Source organism: Pocillopora damicornis, chromosome 6 (assembly GCF_964200805.1).
Source record: "Pocillopora damicornis chromosome 6, jaPocDami1.2, whole genome shotgun sequence".
NCBI lineage: Eukaryota > Metazoa > Cnidaria > Anthozoa > Scleractinia > Pocilloporidae > Pocillopora > Pocillopora damicornis.
The window spans coordinates 12,816,022-12,832,500 of NC_142675.1; the positions used below are offsets into that span (position 1 = coordinate 12,816,022).

At 37.9% G+C, this 16,479-nt stretch overlaps 1 protein-coding gene across 5 annotated transcripts in view; it reads left to right on the forward strand.

Moving 5' to 3' along the window:
* LOC113670255 (uncharacterized) overlaps positions 1 to 16,479 on the forward strand; it is a 31,110-nt gene that overhangs the window by 7,587 nt on the left and 7,044 nt on the right. For 4 of the 5 annotated variants that reach the window (XR_016187488.1, XR_016187486.1, XR_016187487.1 and 1 more), the window contains exons 3-13: positions 126 to 380; positions 7,203 to 7,469; positions 8,479 to 8,769; positions 10,148 to 10,459; positions 14,107 to 14,198; positions 14,395 to 14,450; positions 14,772 to 14,950; positions 15,298 to 15,408; positions 15,520 to 15,538; positions 15,672 to 15,702; positions 16,319 to 16,479. The exon at positions 16,319 to 16,479 is cut by the window's right edge. Coding sequence is in view for 2 of the 5 variants with exons in the window: in XM_089208964.1 (XP_089065090.1) it covers positions 126 to 380; positions 7,203 to 7,469; positions 8,479 to 8,769; positions 10,148 to 10,459; positions 14,107 to 14,198; positions 14,395 to 14,450; positions 14,772 to 14,950; positions 15,298 to 15,408; positions 15,520 to 15,538; positions 15,672 to 15,702; positions 16,319 to 16,479 (1,774 nt within the window). In the remaining 3 variants the exon portion in view is untranslated. Of the gene's footprint in view, positions 1 to 125; positions 381 to 7,202; positions 7,470 to 8,478; positions 8,770 to 10,147; positions 10,460 to 14,104; positions 14,199 to 14,394; positions 14,451 to 14,771; positions 14,951 to 15,297; positions 15,409 to 15,519; positions 15,539 to 15,671; positions 15,703 to 16,318 lie in introns of all 5 variants that reach the window. The other variant, XM_089208965.1, reaches the window with a different exon arrangement.

Here is a 16,479-nt window from a genome sequence, read left to right on the forward strand (position 1 = left end):
GTTGTGGGGAACCAATTGCTGGATACTTTTGTTTATTTTATTGTAATTGGGTAAATTTTAAAACTCAGTCCAAGTAAAATTTGCTACGCCATATGAGGAATGATATAATCTCTTTTACCTTTCAGAGGCACCACTTATAAAACTCTCCTTAGGAGGAAAATATTACAGTGAAGGATCCCCTGTCACCATAGCATGTGAAGCTTCTGGGAAACCACTGCCAGATGTAGCATGGATCAGAAATGGAGTACTGGAAAGTTCAGGGATGAAAGCTGCGTTTTTAAAGTTTGATAATATAAACAGAACAGATGCAGGACAATATACATGTCGAGCCAATAACTCGGTGGAAGTCACTTCCATTGACAAAACAATTGTAGTTCACTGTAAGTATGTTTTAACCTTAATTTTCTATTTCTGAAATTACTTTATTTACAGTGCGAATCCTGTTATTGGGTTCAGTACCCAAAACGGACGAATCTTTTCCAAAGTGTAAGGAAACAGAATTCCACCTCAAATCATTTTCGGCTTTGTGTGCATCAGTCTCAAGTGTTGATTGGGACAATTGAATATAGGTGGAATCATTTTTCACATTATTTTGCTTTGGAGGGCGTGACAATATTCTCTCCAAGTCATTGCTGCAGTTGGACTATGTTTAACTCAGAAAATGGCTTTAGGCCATTTGTGAGTCATTGTGACAACCCAAAATTCACTCCGTTTGACTAGCGCACAAGGCTCGCGCATATTCTGATTCTGTGTGAGGGCGCTAGTTGAGGCTTCATGGAAATCCAAAAATTGGTCAAGATCCTCACTGTCAGCTGAGAAATTACACTTTATTTTTACTGATAGCTGAGATCAGGTGCTCGATGTAAAACGGGCTGAAATTAAGACTGCATGCCTAAGGTTTGTGCACATATTTGCGTGAGTGGCGCTCGAAGAGATATGCTATTTGAGGGCGAGAATCCATTTTATATTTCATTACACGTAGGCCTTGCCACCTTATACTGAATACTCGACTGCCAAATAACACAAAAGTGACGGACTGTATTGTGGAGTGATTACAACCTTCACTCTTTTTTTCATCGAAAGACAGGGAAAGGAAAGAGAAATGCTGCGCCCGTGTAGTTGATGTCCATGGCTTTCTGGTTTGGGAGGTTGTGTAACCAACGTCCAAATAAAAGATTTTAGAGTGAGATTATCGCCTTTTCGCCGCTTCTTTACCAGAAATGGATTAGGGTAATGCTGATACAAGGGAAGAGTAAGTTTTTGTTTGGAAAGCCATTTAATATGTGGTAAAGTCTACCGATTAACTTGTTTCCATGCGCAAGGGTTATTGTGAATTTGACACCGTGTAATGGTCTTGAAATTTAGAAAAACTAACCATATAAATCGCCAAGGAATAACTCAACCAAACCGTGTCAGTTTTTTTTTTCCCCGTGATCTTGTTTTTCCTGACAGGAACCTTTAGGGAGTTCGAGAAGAAAAATTGCAGCTCAAAGATCTTTGGATTTTTCTCAAACAAACTATCACTTGAACTGGGGATTTCCTTATGGTTTAATTCATCGCTTATTTTATCCTTTCGGTGAGCATCAGCTCGGTAAAAATAATTTCCATCACCGCTGACAACGATTTCTCTCCTTTGAAGAAGTATACTTTCAAACGTCGTAATTTATTTATCAAATACGTTAGAAAGTATAAAAATAGGCTGTACATGTATAAACAGAACTGAAAAGACTTAAAAGAATTATTTCCTAGCGATTTCTGGGTAATTTTGAAATACTTTGAGACCATTACGCGATGGCGATTTCACAATAGACCTTACGCAAGTTTTTCGGTATTTTTTATAACATATTTCGTGGTAATTCCAGCAAAAACTTTAACTTCTAAGGTAACAACATTATCTTTATTATGAAAAATTCATAATCTCTTGCCAAAATAGCTTTTTTTGGACGTCCAAACAACCTTTCACCATACGTTCCTTCATAGCGAGTTACTATGTTTGCCCCGTGGCGATCCCAGAAATCTGTGTGCAAACGCAAGGATCCGATTACTGGCAACTCATTCATTGTTTCCGTGTTTGCATATGCGCTGTTGTTGTTGTTGCTTTCTGTTGTTAGGAGCAGGTAAAAAGGAAGCATGAACGTTATGCTAATCTCTAGATTTTGAACTCACCCATCAAAATTACAGCAGACATGCTTTCTTGGAGTATACCACATATATAACACATTTCCTGTACGAAAAAAAACAAGTAAACAAAAACAATTTAAATGTCCGGAAATGCCGTTTCGCCCAAGCCAATTGCAACGAGATCGCAGCGTAAGGGTTTGTTGCTCCCACCGATCACATTTTGGCTTTAGGGTTGCACTTGTGCAAGTACAAATCTATTGTTACTGACGTTCTGTGACGACCTTTTTAACAAGCCATATTCAATATCTGCTTCTTTACAAGAGAAAGTGAGTTAAAACAGTAATTTCCACTACCGCCTCCTGATTTTTGTAGAGAGATATCAGACCTGCTTCTATTTTCAAGTCCAGGAATGGTCTTATATCTATCGATGTAAGGTAATATATGTACTTGCATACTTTTAGCCATGTCGTCGTACATGTAAATTTGACATTAATGATGATAACTTAATCACGGACATAATCAAGATTATTATAGGATATCATATTTTTTAATTAGAAATGCTGAGCTTTGGAACTTGTTACTACCTGGTATAAAAACAATCCACTATTTTTCCTCTTTTAAGACCAGCCTAAACAATAACAAGAAACTCATAATCCTCCTGGCTGCTATTGATATATGTTTTTAGTACAATTGCCTGGGTGATTATAGAGATGCATGCACTCTGATTGGTAGAAGAGTGCGTCATATCTCGCTTTCATCACTTTGCGTGAGGTAATTATAGCAGGAGCGCCAAATATTAAAATGGCTCCCTTACATTTTGTTTATGTCATGCTGCAAGGGACAAATGGGAAAGGAGAAAATTAAATTCTGAAGAGTGGGAAAGATGCTAATAAGCTTGGCGTGATACTTTCCAAAAGAAAGATATGAAGTTTTTGCTGATGGAGTGAAATGAATCTGTTAAATTCGAGTGGAAACTGGCTTATCTTTATACAAGTAATCCATACTATTGTAATAGAATTTACAAAACACATTTGCAACATGTCTATTTGTTTTCTTAGTGTATTTTAGTGATATAGGGAGTTAGATAGCAATTGGAACGGCAGTTCTGTTTCTTCTCCTTTTGCAGCCCGAGAACTTTTGTTCCAATTGTTATTCAACCCCTACATCACTAGCATACATTAAAATAAATTAAATTATATACATTAATATATATATATAAATATATATTATATGTGTATATATATATATATATATATATATATATATATTTATTTATTTATTTATTTATTATATGGCTTAGGCTTGTGGACCCAGGACCCCATAAATAGGGTCTCATACAATGTGGGTCAGAAGAGGTTTGTAGAGAGCAGCCGACAGGAAATCGCACAGGTTTGCTAAGTGCCAAAAATGTAGCATTCATCTTTAAGAATTGATCTAAAGTGAAAGTTTAAACGTACATCAAACACAACGAATGTCGATTGCTACAACTTCAAATTGCTGGCAACAAAACTAGAACTCAACGGTTAAATAAAACATGCTGAACTAAATAATTCGAGCCATACGTTGTTTTTTGGATTGACAATATAATTTCCCTATTGTCTTGGTACTGGTGAGGCAGGACCTCTGATTTGCACTTCGAGGCCGATGGATGTTCCCCTTCGCTAACGCACACTTCCTTTCATGAAGTCGTTCAGTATTGCTGGAAGACCACGTGGACTTGCAGCCAGTCGTTCGAAAAGAGGGGGCACTGAAGATTTTCATTTTGACGAATTTGCATATCGTTGAAAACAGAGATTAAAGGTTGCCCTTCCTAGAAATGAAAGTTATGAGCTGTTTTATCTTAGTATTCAAGCCTATGTTGCTTAATCTGGCAACTAGTGTAAACAGGTGTTTATTAATTTCCGGATTTTTTTTTATTTCTGGAGTGAAATTTGACGATTATTTGTCCTAAAGTCCTTAAATTACGATTATTTATCGCAAATGGCATCTCTTCCGATTTATAGTCTCAAGGCATTTTATATCACTACTAATGATTTTCAGTGAACTTCATTTCTGTCTAAAAAGAGTGTTTACCAACTACGTTTTCTTTGTTTTCCGCCCTTCCACGAAGTATAGTGTGGGCTTACGATGTCGTGAGAGAGGTGAGTAGCACCTCTTCTCAGTGAGAATGAACACAAATACATGTACATTAATTTCGGACAGGTTTCAATTAAATTAAAGTTTAAACAAAAAAAATTTAAAACAAACAGCCAAATAGGTCAATGTACGACAAATTCTTCCCAATAACAGCTTCTTGTGAAGCTGGACGTTTGTTTACGAGCAAGTAACAGATGAAACCGGTGGCGGTGAAGGATGCCAAGGATGGAACATGAAATAATATTATTTCATTCTTGGATAACTTGCATTCCCCTGCACTTGTAGTCTTGGCTATGCAGAACTGAAATTTTCCACGCTCAATCTTTTAAAAAAAGAGCAATGTTTCATTGATATCCTTACCCCGAAGCTTTTTGGAAATACGTAATCCTAAAGAGAGATGCGTTGCATTTACATCAGCGAAGGAGAGAGAAATATTCGAGTCGCGGCTAAATTTCTCCATGCTGCTAGACTTTCCAAAACTGGTGTATTTTCGAAATGTGTTCTTCAAGAGCAATAGGGAAAATGATCTATCCAAATGGAAAAACCATTTTCGATTTTTTTAGTGAGACGTTTTTGTGACTACTACGCGTGAGCAAAGTAGTGACTATTGCCATCGAGTGAGTTTACCGAAAGTGAGTAAGTAACAATAGAATATACTTCGGAGCCAATCAGCACACAAAGACAACCAAAGTTAGGACTCTGCGAATAGTGCGATGATTTGCCGATAGTTCGACACACCGGAAGTCGAATCGTGCGTTAACATACCGGAAGTGGAGCGTGGCAAGTAATTTTTTTTTTGAAAATGAGTAGCATGGTATACTGGATGTCGAAATCGTGCGTTAACATACCGGAAGTGGAGGGTGGTAAGCAATGTGTGAAAATGAGTAGCATGAAAAGAGAAAATGACAACATGAACCTTCCACGTTCCAAAAGCATGAAACGGCCGGATTTCCATTGTCAGAATAACATAAATATTTTAATTAACCTTCTTTCTTCCTTAAGCATTAAACAGAGGCATTAAATGTTGACGAATCGACACGATTCGAACGGGTGGACACGACTCGTCATAAGTAAAATAGATCCGTCTCACCGGAAGTCGATTCGCAAAAGAAGACAATGCATACTTAAGCGTTAAATTGGGGTATTCAATATAGACGAATCGACTCCAGTCACACGGATCGACTGGACTCGTCGTTAGTAAAGTCGTCGGGCAAATCGACTTCCGGTATGACAGGTAGACATCAAGTGTGAGGAGTGGTTTGAATCGAGTCGATTGGACAAAATCTGCAACCCCTTTCGCGGTCACTAGCGGAAAATTTTGGAAGTGTCTTGCGAATCGACTTCCGGTATGACAGGTCGACATCAACTGTGACGAGCCGTTCGATTCGAGTCGAATCGAGTCAATTCGACAACATCTCCAGCCTTCCTTCGTAGTTACTCGCGGAATATTTTCTAAGTTGTCTAGCAAATCGACTTCCGGTGTGACGAGTCGACATCAACTGAGACGAGTCGTTCGATTCGACAACATTCTCAACGACCCTTGGTAGTTACCTGTGGAATATTTTCTAAGTACCTTGCGAATCGACTTCGGGTGTGACAGGTGGACTTTAACTGAGATGAGTCGGTCGAATCGACTCGATTTGACAACATCTTCAACCCCCATTTAGTAGCTACTTGCAGAAAGTGTCTAGCAAATCGACTTCTGGTTAGACAGGTCGACTTTGACTGAAACGATTTATTTTATTCGACAACGTTTTCAACAATCCTTGACAGTTACTTGCGAAATATTTTCGAAGTGTCTTGCAAATCGTTTTCCGGTATGCGTTTCCATCTAATGAGAGATGGTTTATCAGATTTCCGGTAAAACGGGACGCATCAACCGCGAATCGACTTCCGGTAAAACGATTTGCAAACTGCCTTTGACGAATCGTAGCGGTTTGGGTCATTTTGGTCGTATGATCAATTTTTTCCGACTTGATGGGTTACTGTTACAACTATTATTTTTCCAATAAGTGTAGTCTACGCTGCGTGCTCTCCGCGCTCCTCTATTGAATCAGTGCAAGTCCCATTGATTAATTGAATTATAAACAAATACCTCACGTTTTAACTTTTTGTGAAGAATTAAAATTAATTACAAGCGGTTTTTAGGCCGCATTTAATGATGCAATTTTTCTACCAAAAATTCATTTCTAAACCAATATTTTGCTGGCATTTAAAGAGATTTGAGAAAGAGAGAGAGAGAAAAGAGAGGATTAAAAAGTTCTTTATCGGCTTGAGGTCGTGACCCAAGTCTTTGCTTAAAAATAATGCCCAGCTAGCTAAACGAAATTTATTTATGAAGAATGGATGGAAGGTACGGATGACTCTGCATCTCACGATAGGTGTTGTTATGCCCGTAGGCAGAGATAGGAAAATACGGACCGCGCTAAGGAACCATCAGATTGCAGGATTCGTTAACGTGCCCTCTAAGAAAAAAATAAGTACACCTCATTCTGGTTGCGAAGTAATTTTTTTCGAGCCCTGAAGAGGCGAGAGAAATTATGAGCAATGAGCAAAATTTCCGCTCGTATCAGATGTTAAACTCTCGATTAATGGATTTATTATTCCACAATTATTTTCAGTGATCAGTGTTTTAATTTTAGTATGCGAATTACATCCTATGGCCTTATCTGTGTATCGTATCGGTCGTATAAGATGTTCTTTCTTCCTTAAGAGTTCCCTTCTTAAAACAGTCAAATTAAAAAAATAATTAAACAAAAAAATGAAAGTTTGGATCGTTCAGGGCTATGTTGCTACGCATTTTTGGCTTGTTCTAAAGTGTAATACTATGGCATATTTTGGTAAAGTCACACAGCAGTGGAATGAAAGGTCATTACTGTTCTGTCTGATATGAATTATCACTAATTATTTATTCAATTGGTTATTGCATTGACATTTATTCTTAGATCCGCCCACAATTCGAAATGTCACCACGTCATCTAAGAAGTCTTGGATTGGCCAGACTGTGACTTTGAAGTGTCTTTCTGATGGTGTTCCTACACCAACACTCTCTTGGTACAAACCTGAAGGAAGTGAAATAAACAGAGTCAGAGCCAGAGAAAACAAAGTACAAGTGCCACTCAGGGATGATCAAGATTTTGGTCATTACAAGTGCACTGCTGCCAATGGACTTGTTCCATCTGATAAGAAATTAATAAAGATAAATCAGATAAGTAAGTCAATGAGATCAGTGTATTTTTATTTAAAAGAAAACTATATATAAGGTCAGCATTTCCTTTTGCCTTTGCTCATTATCACTGTTTCAGTTGTATTAGAGGTAAAACCCAAATGTTCTTACAAAGTATTGAACAGAGTAACTTATTCACTTTGTACATTTGATAGTTTAACATTTAATACGTGCGGATATTTTGCAAGGCCCATAGGTGTGTGAAAAAAACATAAGCGTAAACCATCGATTAAGAGATTTATCATTCTACTATTCTTTCATTTACTAACAATTTGGCCATCTGAGCGTTCCATTCACACATTTTTCCCTCTTTAGCAGCATTAGACCTTCACATATTTTTCGCCTTTGTACCTTAGTGAGGTATACCAGAATATTACGGAAATTATGCCGAATTAAGTAAACTGTCGACACCTTGCCCTTTGGTAGCATTAAACTCGTTACAAAAGAGCATCGAACTTGCGAGTATCCATAGGAAACTTCCTCAACCATGGACTATCGATTGTTCCTATTTTTATTAGGCTCTTAGCTGAATTTATCCGGTAGCTACATTTATATTCATTAATTACAGGTTAACGCACTCAGCGAGTGAACTATGGGGATTTACCTGCACGAGTTCATTGTTTGTGAACGAGTACAAGTAAATCCTGATAATTCAGGAGCCATGAGTGCGTTACCATTGTTATTGTTCAGATTGAATACACTCCTCAAAGAAACACTGTATTCAAACTACTATATACAAGGTAACCAAACCATGGTGTAATGACAATGGTGTGTTGAATTTACACCTCGGCTATTACACCTCTATAACGACATCAAGGAGGTTGTTTCGTCACAACACAGTATCATGTGGTACAAATCATCTAATCAGAAAATCGGAATTCGAACAGTATATGCCGGAAAGTTGAATAATAAACTGTGAGAAGACGTGGACTTGCATTCATCCTTAGTGTTGTGACAAAACTCAAAATGATCTCTTTTCTTATGGCACTATGTAGAAAAACCAGGGAAAGCATCCATCAAATCAGAATCAGTCATTCAAGCAACTTCTATAACAATACGATGGACTGCACCAGCTGATGATGGAGGAAGTCCGATTACAGGATTCCTAATGATCTTACAAAAGGATGAAACTGAGATAAAAAAGGTTAATATCACCGATCCTGGGACGACAAGTTATTCGTTTCCTGGTTTGCAGAAAGATACCAACTACACAGTGAAACTGTTTTCCAGAAATTTTGTATTCGAGGGAGATCCTACTGTATGGAACATTAAGACCAAGTTTGAAGGTGAGGAATCAAAAGTGATATCGTGATTGAGCACTTTCCACCAATCATTTTTCGCTAACTTAGATATGTTGTGAGTAATCCAGTTTTACTGACAATGTTATCTGCTTGCCACGTTATGAGATTTTCGTTTTTCAGCTTTTGTCCCCTCCTTAATGGCCAGTTTCCTTTCCCCTTTGTGATAAGTGTTTTAGAGGCACCTACGTTTGAAGAAGCATAATAATAAAAAAAGAAAAAATAATGAACGTAGGTGAGAACAATAGACAACCTACGCTGTTACGTTCCGTAAGTGCTACCTGATTTATTAAATATTGTTTGCCTTGTCGTTTTTTTTTATTTTTTTTATTTTCTAATGTTCAGGTCTCAAAATCTGTTATGAATCAGCAACAACGGCCGCTAGATAGTGACCTTTAGGTTAGTTGGATACATTTTTCCTAAACTCGTACCGGCCATATTCAGAACGCCCAATAACCAACTATCCCTTTAGGCAGTGAGACAATTTCCACACATCGTTTGACCAAAGAATTGAAGTTTGAAGAAATGGGCCTTGCATGAAAATCGCTTTTAACATGCAAATATTATGGGGAAATCTCGTCAAACAGTGTGTGGACGGCCTCGAAGAATCCTCCGTTTTTTTCTTTTTTTAAAATGAGAAATAGCTTGTTTTCATTTCGCAAGGATAAGCTTAAACCAAAACAGTTAAGGTTGCCGTTTTCAAGAAAGTTTCTTTCGAATCTCATCCGGCACATATCTCACTCAACAAAAAACGTATTGTGGTAACAGGTGTGAACTTAGTAACTGAAGTTGAGCAGCCGTAACATAGCAATGAAGTTCGTCACACCTGTTATCCCTTAAGCGCTTCTTGTCATTGCCTCCTCGACTGGCAACCTCCCTGGAGAAAAAAGCGGAGCATGCGCACTCATTTTCCCGTTGTGTCATTGCAGAGTGCCTGTACTAAGTCATGCGCGATGTCAAAGCAGAATATAGTTGTACACGAACTCAGTGAGATCCTTTCTGTAATTACGGGACACAAACGAATAGCGAATTGCGACGTCATCTATACATCGGTCTTTTATTTGATCTCGTGTAAATAGCAATGAAATACCAGTAGAAGTCAGTGTGTCGTTACAATTCACCTTGTAAATGCAGTATTTGTTTTAGGCAATAACCGATCATTATTTTAGGCTTCTCATTATCACTTCATCTCAATACTTAACTTAATTTTGCTTGCCATACACTTCCGTTTCAAAAACATCCCAAATAAATCCTCGACCAATTTACAGATTATTTAATCACTGATAATGGTATGACCAGGTTTGTAAGAAGAAGTTGTATAATTATTGGAAATTTCACGCTGTTCGTGTTGTTGACATCAATCTAGGAGCCCCAGATGTGGTCGAAATAGACGAACTGCCAGATGAAACAACAGATGATACAATTACCCTAAAGTGGAAGGAGCCAGAAAGTAATGGAAAAGTTATTATCATGTATACAGTGTACCAAAGAGTAGTGACTGATGGGAAAGTGGGACAGTGGACAATAATAAAGGAAATCAGTGATGTTTCTGTAAGAGAATTGAAAATAGCATTGGAGAGAGGAAAGGTGTATCAGTTTGCCGTTACTGCAACTAATGAGCTTGGTGAAAGCCTGAAACAAGAGGGAGCAAATATCCAGCAAGTCAAGGCAGAAAGAAGTATGTTCAAATGAATCTTATTTTCTCCTTTCAACGGTTTATCCTTTTCTTTACTTAGTTTTGAAACACTCTCCGTGTCATCAACATCGAGGTTTTTACGGGTGAGTTCTTCGCTTGCAAGAACCTGAATCAACGAGAAAAAATTTTACTTACGTCGCAGTTGATATTTGTATGCCAACTGCAAATATATGGCATATCTATTAAGTGAGATTTCAATCATTGACTGGCGTAGACAGATATTTTAAGTAGTTTACTGACACATGCTGATCTGAATCTGGAAAGAGTAGTCTGCAACACTTTCGTTTTGTCTTTTCACATTTAAATTGAGAGCTTTTTTCTTTCCTTTGCCGCCATCAGTAAGTTGATGCCTCTCTCCCGCAAAAAATTTCACACTCCCACACTGAATTCCGAGAACTCTTCTGTCATTTTCACCACCACTGCACTTTACTCTTCATACCGATGAAAGCGACTTCGCACTTAGCTTCCTCTGCGCACCGTAATTTCGACACCAGATTACTGAGCCGCAAGAACTCAGAAGTGGCCTGTTGTCGGCGATTTCGCTTTAGCTTAATTAAGAATGTATGATCACGCTGCCTCACGCAGAGAGGTTGTCAATCTTTTCAGAGATTTTCTTCGGTGAAGCTACAGAGCGTGACACAAACTTCCTGTCTCAAGGTCATGAAGGGGTCTTCATTTCCTTAGGTCTTAGGTCCTAGTTTTCGGGGACTTTCGTTTTCGCTACAAGCGTTGTTCGCTTTCTCTTTGTTGTTGACCTCTTTTTAGTCTGTTTTCTGGAGCTCTTTCAACCTTCTCACGTTGGTCTTCGCATGATATTCGCCATTTTACTTCAGCCTTTTCTTGTTCTCTATCGTCTTCCCCTCACTGTGTTCTACCTATTCTTCGCCCTATCAAACCCCATTTTGCGTTTTTCTCGACTCGCTCCACGTCTTTTCAGTTCTTTCTCTCTTAGGTCGCTCTCTCTCTCTCTATTTCCAGTCTATTTTCACTCGAGATCCCATGAACTTGAACTGTCGTAATTTCTTCCGTTTGGAAAAACTTTAGCTCTGAGTATCGTTGCTTTGCAAGTTCATTAGAGATTGCAAAATACCAAGAATCACTTTTCAACAACAACCTCACCAGTATGATTTCCCGCTCAAAACACGGGTTGCAAATTCTTTCCTTGCGTTGCTTCACACCCTCTAACCAACATGAAGCCTTTCTAGTTTTCTACAAACATCTTTGAAGTCGAGTCTAAAGTCTCTTGTCGTTATCAAGATTGAGATGAGATATTCTAGCTCTAGCTTGTCTTTGTTTAAATCAAACTTTAGCAGCGCATGAAACAGATACAAGACAAATTTCATATTTCAGCGGCCAGACTTGCCATGATCATTGAAATTTGGTTTAATGAGGACAATCATGAAACACGAATAATCAAAAGAGAAGAATTGAGAAAATAACTGGTTGAAAGTGACTATTCTTTTTAATTTAATACAATTATCGGAGGAGTTTGACACAATAGAGAAAACTGTGGAGTAAACAGTCATACTTGGCGACATAAAGAGAAGATATAAGAGAAGCCCGTACGTTTCTGGCGAATTATTTCACTGACTCACTGTTCTCACGTATACCCATCTATTAATCGACCGGTAATCTCTTAACTGGAGGTTGCTTACGGTCGTTTCTTTAAAACTCTAACTTATTTTCCCAAACCAAAGTTCACAATAACGCTCAATGAAATATCATTTCAACCGACGCCTACATCATACACGACATCTGAAGAAGAAAACGTTATTTATCCTGAACCTGTGCGCACTCTGATTGCCTATCATCATGATCGCAAAAGAAAAACTGAAGCCCCGTTTAAACGGTCAGGATAGTTGACGATAGTTTCAACTATCAAGCGCGTTTGAACACGAACTATCATGCTCTATCATCGCATTTCATCAAATATCATGTAGTTTGGACATGTTCAAATTCGACATGATAGTTAATGATAGTTTTTGCTGTTTGAACGAGAGGAAGATAGTGAATGATAGTGGTTAGGTCAGCAGTTTTGCCAAAAACGGGCTCAAACCGAGATGGCAAATGGTAAAATGACTAAAATAGCCGTCGAAATTCCCCAGAATGTCTCGTAGTTAATTCTCATCATTTCCTGGTAGGCTTCAGTATCTTTAACTTGTAATTAACTTCTTGACTAAAATTTCAAATGTCACTGAAATTGCTGACCTCAGCGTGCACCATATTTGTGTACAATTACGCGATCTCATTGGGTGGTATCTTGTCAACTATCATCGACTATCATGAACCGTTTGAACACAAACTTGATAGTCAGCGATGTGAATGAAAGTTGAAACTATCGTTCAGTTGTCTATCATCAACGATCGTGATCGTTTGAAAGGGGCTTAAGTCATTTGCATCCTGTTGCAGTCGAGTGAACATCTTTTATGGAAGACAGAATAGCAAGAAATGTATGTAATGGGAATTCACTGTCTGTTGCCGCTCCTTCGTTAAAAAGGAAAGTTAAAAAGTGTTGAAGGGCCTGTGGGCTCTCGTCATTCTTCCGCGACCAAATTCGTTCTTAGGAGGCAACTAAAGAGATTCAGAAAGAATCGAAACAGCAGTCTTGCTTAAGGATCTTCACGAACGGCAGCAATTACACTCTCAGCCGATGGCTGTGTGAATAATATCGAATTCAGAAATTACATTCCGAGACGGGACTTATTTATAGTGACAGGGAATCGACCCTTGACATGCAAATGTATTACAAAGAGATAGAGTCACCCACTAGGCGTAAATAGGGGGTCTGAGGTCGCTACGTTGATCACTGTATCAGCGCTACTTTTTCCATCAGAGAGGAACTCGATTATTTTTTAACTGCTGTCAGTTACTTTCATCCAGCTCTAAAATAGATCTGGGAAATTTCTGACACCTCTTTGGCTTCTCTACAAGTCAAAGTTAACAGATGACGGTCTATGCATTAGTGGGTGTGCTGCAGACCCACGGAGTCGCATGGTTTTGTCATCTTCAAATCCATTACATGTCAAGAATACCATTCCTTATTCTAAGTGTCTTAGGCTTCATCGCCTAGACATTGACAGTTCTGATTTTTCAAGATATCAGAGGCAATATGCCAGTTCTTCAAAAACCCGTGGCCATCCTACCTTTGTCATTCAAGGGAGTCTTTAACAACTGATCGAAAGTTGGCAATCCACAAACGTCACAGTAGGAAGAGAATGATCGTATTCCATATTAGCGGCACAATCACGCAATAAGACCTGTCCTTCTAACAAATTTAAATAACTTCAAAATGATCCAAAAACTGGTATATTATTTTTGCGTAAAACGGACAACTGTTTGGTCAGTATAATGTTAAGACTGGCTCTACCGATGTCATCTATTTCATAACTTGCGGTTATTTAAAAAAGTTATACTTCGGCGAAAAGGAAGACGACTAGGGGAACGATTCTGAAGACACCATCGTGACACAAAATACAAGAAAAACAATATCTCTCAAATTGGCCTCCCATTCGTACGTTTTATGTCAGTGTTCTTTTTAAGTAAAGGCTTTATACATGAGTTCAAATGATAATTCTTGTGCAAACAAACAAACAAAAGTTCATTTTAAGTCGTATTTTGTTTTTCCCCAGTTCAAACAGTAAGCACAGAAGTTTACCTGACAGCGACAATACAGGAGAACTGTAGCAGACGTTCGGAAGTTGCTGCGAAATTTCCAGAAATGGTTAGATAATCTACTTGATCCATATACTGGAGTTTAAGGAATACTGCCATGAGATTTATCATGAAAAGTGAATCTTAATCAATCTGTTCTTGAATCAAATCTTAATATTTCTGTTAAAAAAATGAGATATTCTGAACGATCTTAAATATGTGACAAGCATTTGAATATACGTTTTTTCTTCATGTGTCCTTTTTAGGCCTGTCAAATTGCCTTCAGGTTTGGCTGCTCATCCGCAAACACTGTGAACACCAGGTAAAGTACAGTTTGTTGTTCTACACTGAAACAACAAATGCAAACTCAAATTTGCCTTCTAGTAGGGGAAAGGAGCTTTATTTCAATGTGTTGTATTTTAGCTGTAAAAGTGTTTTTTTTGCTTTAGCAAATCTTATTTAATACAAGATAATTTATGTTTGAAGTATATTGTCTTTGATGTTGTCTTTATTTACCTTGGTTTAATACATTGGTTAAATCTCAATATATTTTAACACTTAAAAATCACCAAAGTTCGAACGTGTGCGATGATACTCTTTGCTCCCTCTCTCCCTCCCCCCCCCCCCCCCCCCCCTTATCTAGGTGTGGCAGTGTTGTTCTTGACTTTATGATGAGGTTCAATCAAACTGTAGTCGTCAGCAATGTTTTGATTGTCCTGTCGGATGCTGCAAGGCAAGACAAATTCAGAGGTTTTAAAGTCAATCCAGACTCAATTAAACAAGTTTTATTACCCACAGATGGCTCGGAAAGCACAGCAAAAGGTAAATTTTACAAAGACATTGTTCAATGTTTACACGTATTCTTCCGAAGATGGACTTTTTATAATTGTATTCCGTATCTATTTAATTAAACAACTTATTCTGTGACTGATACACTTCCAAGTTTTTGTTTTTTTCGTTGTTGTTTTATTTAATTAAACAAAGTCTTACTCTTAAAAATTATTTAAGAGAGAGTAGCACCTTACTCTTCCTTCGTACCAAGCCAATTAGAGTTAACGTTTTCCGGTCACGAACCTATGCTATGTAGTGAGAGCAGTGTATCGACCAGGATCAGTGTAAATGTTGTTTGAATGTTATTTCATCAAGCTTTGCAAAATGAATCATTTTAGGTCCTGAGGAATGTAACTGCCCATCCAACAACGTCTTGTTGGCCGTAATTGGGGTTCTTGCCTTCACAGTCCTTCTTCTAATTATTTACACAATCTGGCTACATAAGAAAGGTAGGTAAAAGAATCATAATCTATGTTTGGTTGCAAGATTCTTTTTCACGCAAAAGCAAATTTTTACTCACGTTTACATCATTTGTATTTTTTCCTTTCGTTCTTTTTCAGGCGCTGTAGGGAAACAGAGGTAAGAATTTTCTGCTAGTTGGATTGTGTCGATGTAATGTGCCCGATATGGTTTCATCTTAACACAAAACTCCAATAAAAACTGATGAAATTCTTAGCGTTTTATAATTATTTCTATGCTTTCTCAATTGTAGGACTTATGAAGATGAGAGACGTGTTTACGACGTAAGTAAATGAGAGGGAAAAAATTTGTAGTTCTACATAAAAAAAGCATATCGCATCAGTGGCAGATAAAATGAAATAAAAGAGGAAGTTAGGCTCAATAAGGTCTTTGTCCTGTGATCATGTCCTTTACCAAGCCACTCCATGGATTTTCCTTCGATTGTCCCTGGTTCAACCGCTTGGTTTCACTTCACAGATCGCTAGTTGGTCTGCACCCGGTTGATATTTGCTTTCTAAATAATAAATTTGGTGCATTTTGGCCGTCGTATTTTCTTGATGCCTTATTTTCTAAACGTGAGTTTAGGAGCTTGGTACTGCAAGAGTTGTTTCGTGCGTTTATTTGTCAAAATATTGGACTACCAATCGACAATCTTCACGTTGCAGTTTGTAGCTTCGACGAATATGCTATGAGCCTCGATCACTCTATTGGACATGATAATTTCAAAAGCAGAGAACAAAATGTTAGTAATAATAATGGCAAGTGGTTATAAACTATTTATAATCTCTTATCATGGAAGAATATAAACATTTGTCTGATAAAAATGGGTGAACTGATTTTTATAACCATGAGGTACTTTTTACTGGGGTTAATAACCTTAACAGTGTGTTGGTTTAATAGAATGAAACATTATTAGAAGATATCGAACCAAGTCTACCTGATTCAAGAAAACTCACCCAGCCTCATGCGGAATACATGGATCTCATAGAAGTCAACAAAGATGATAGAAAAGCACAAAGTACCCCTCCAGGTGCTGATTACGTGCCTCTTCATCCATTAAC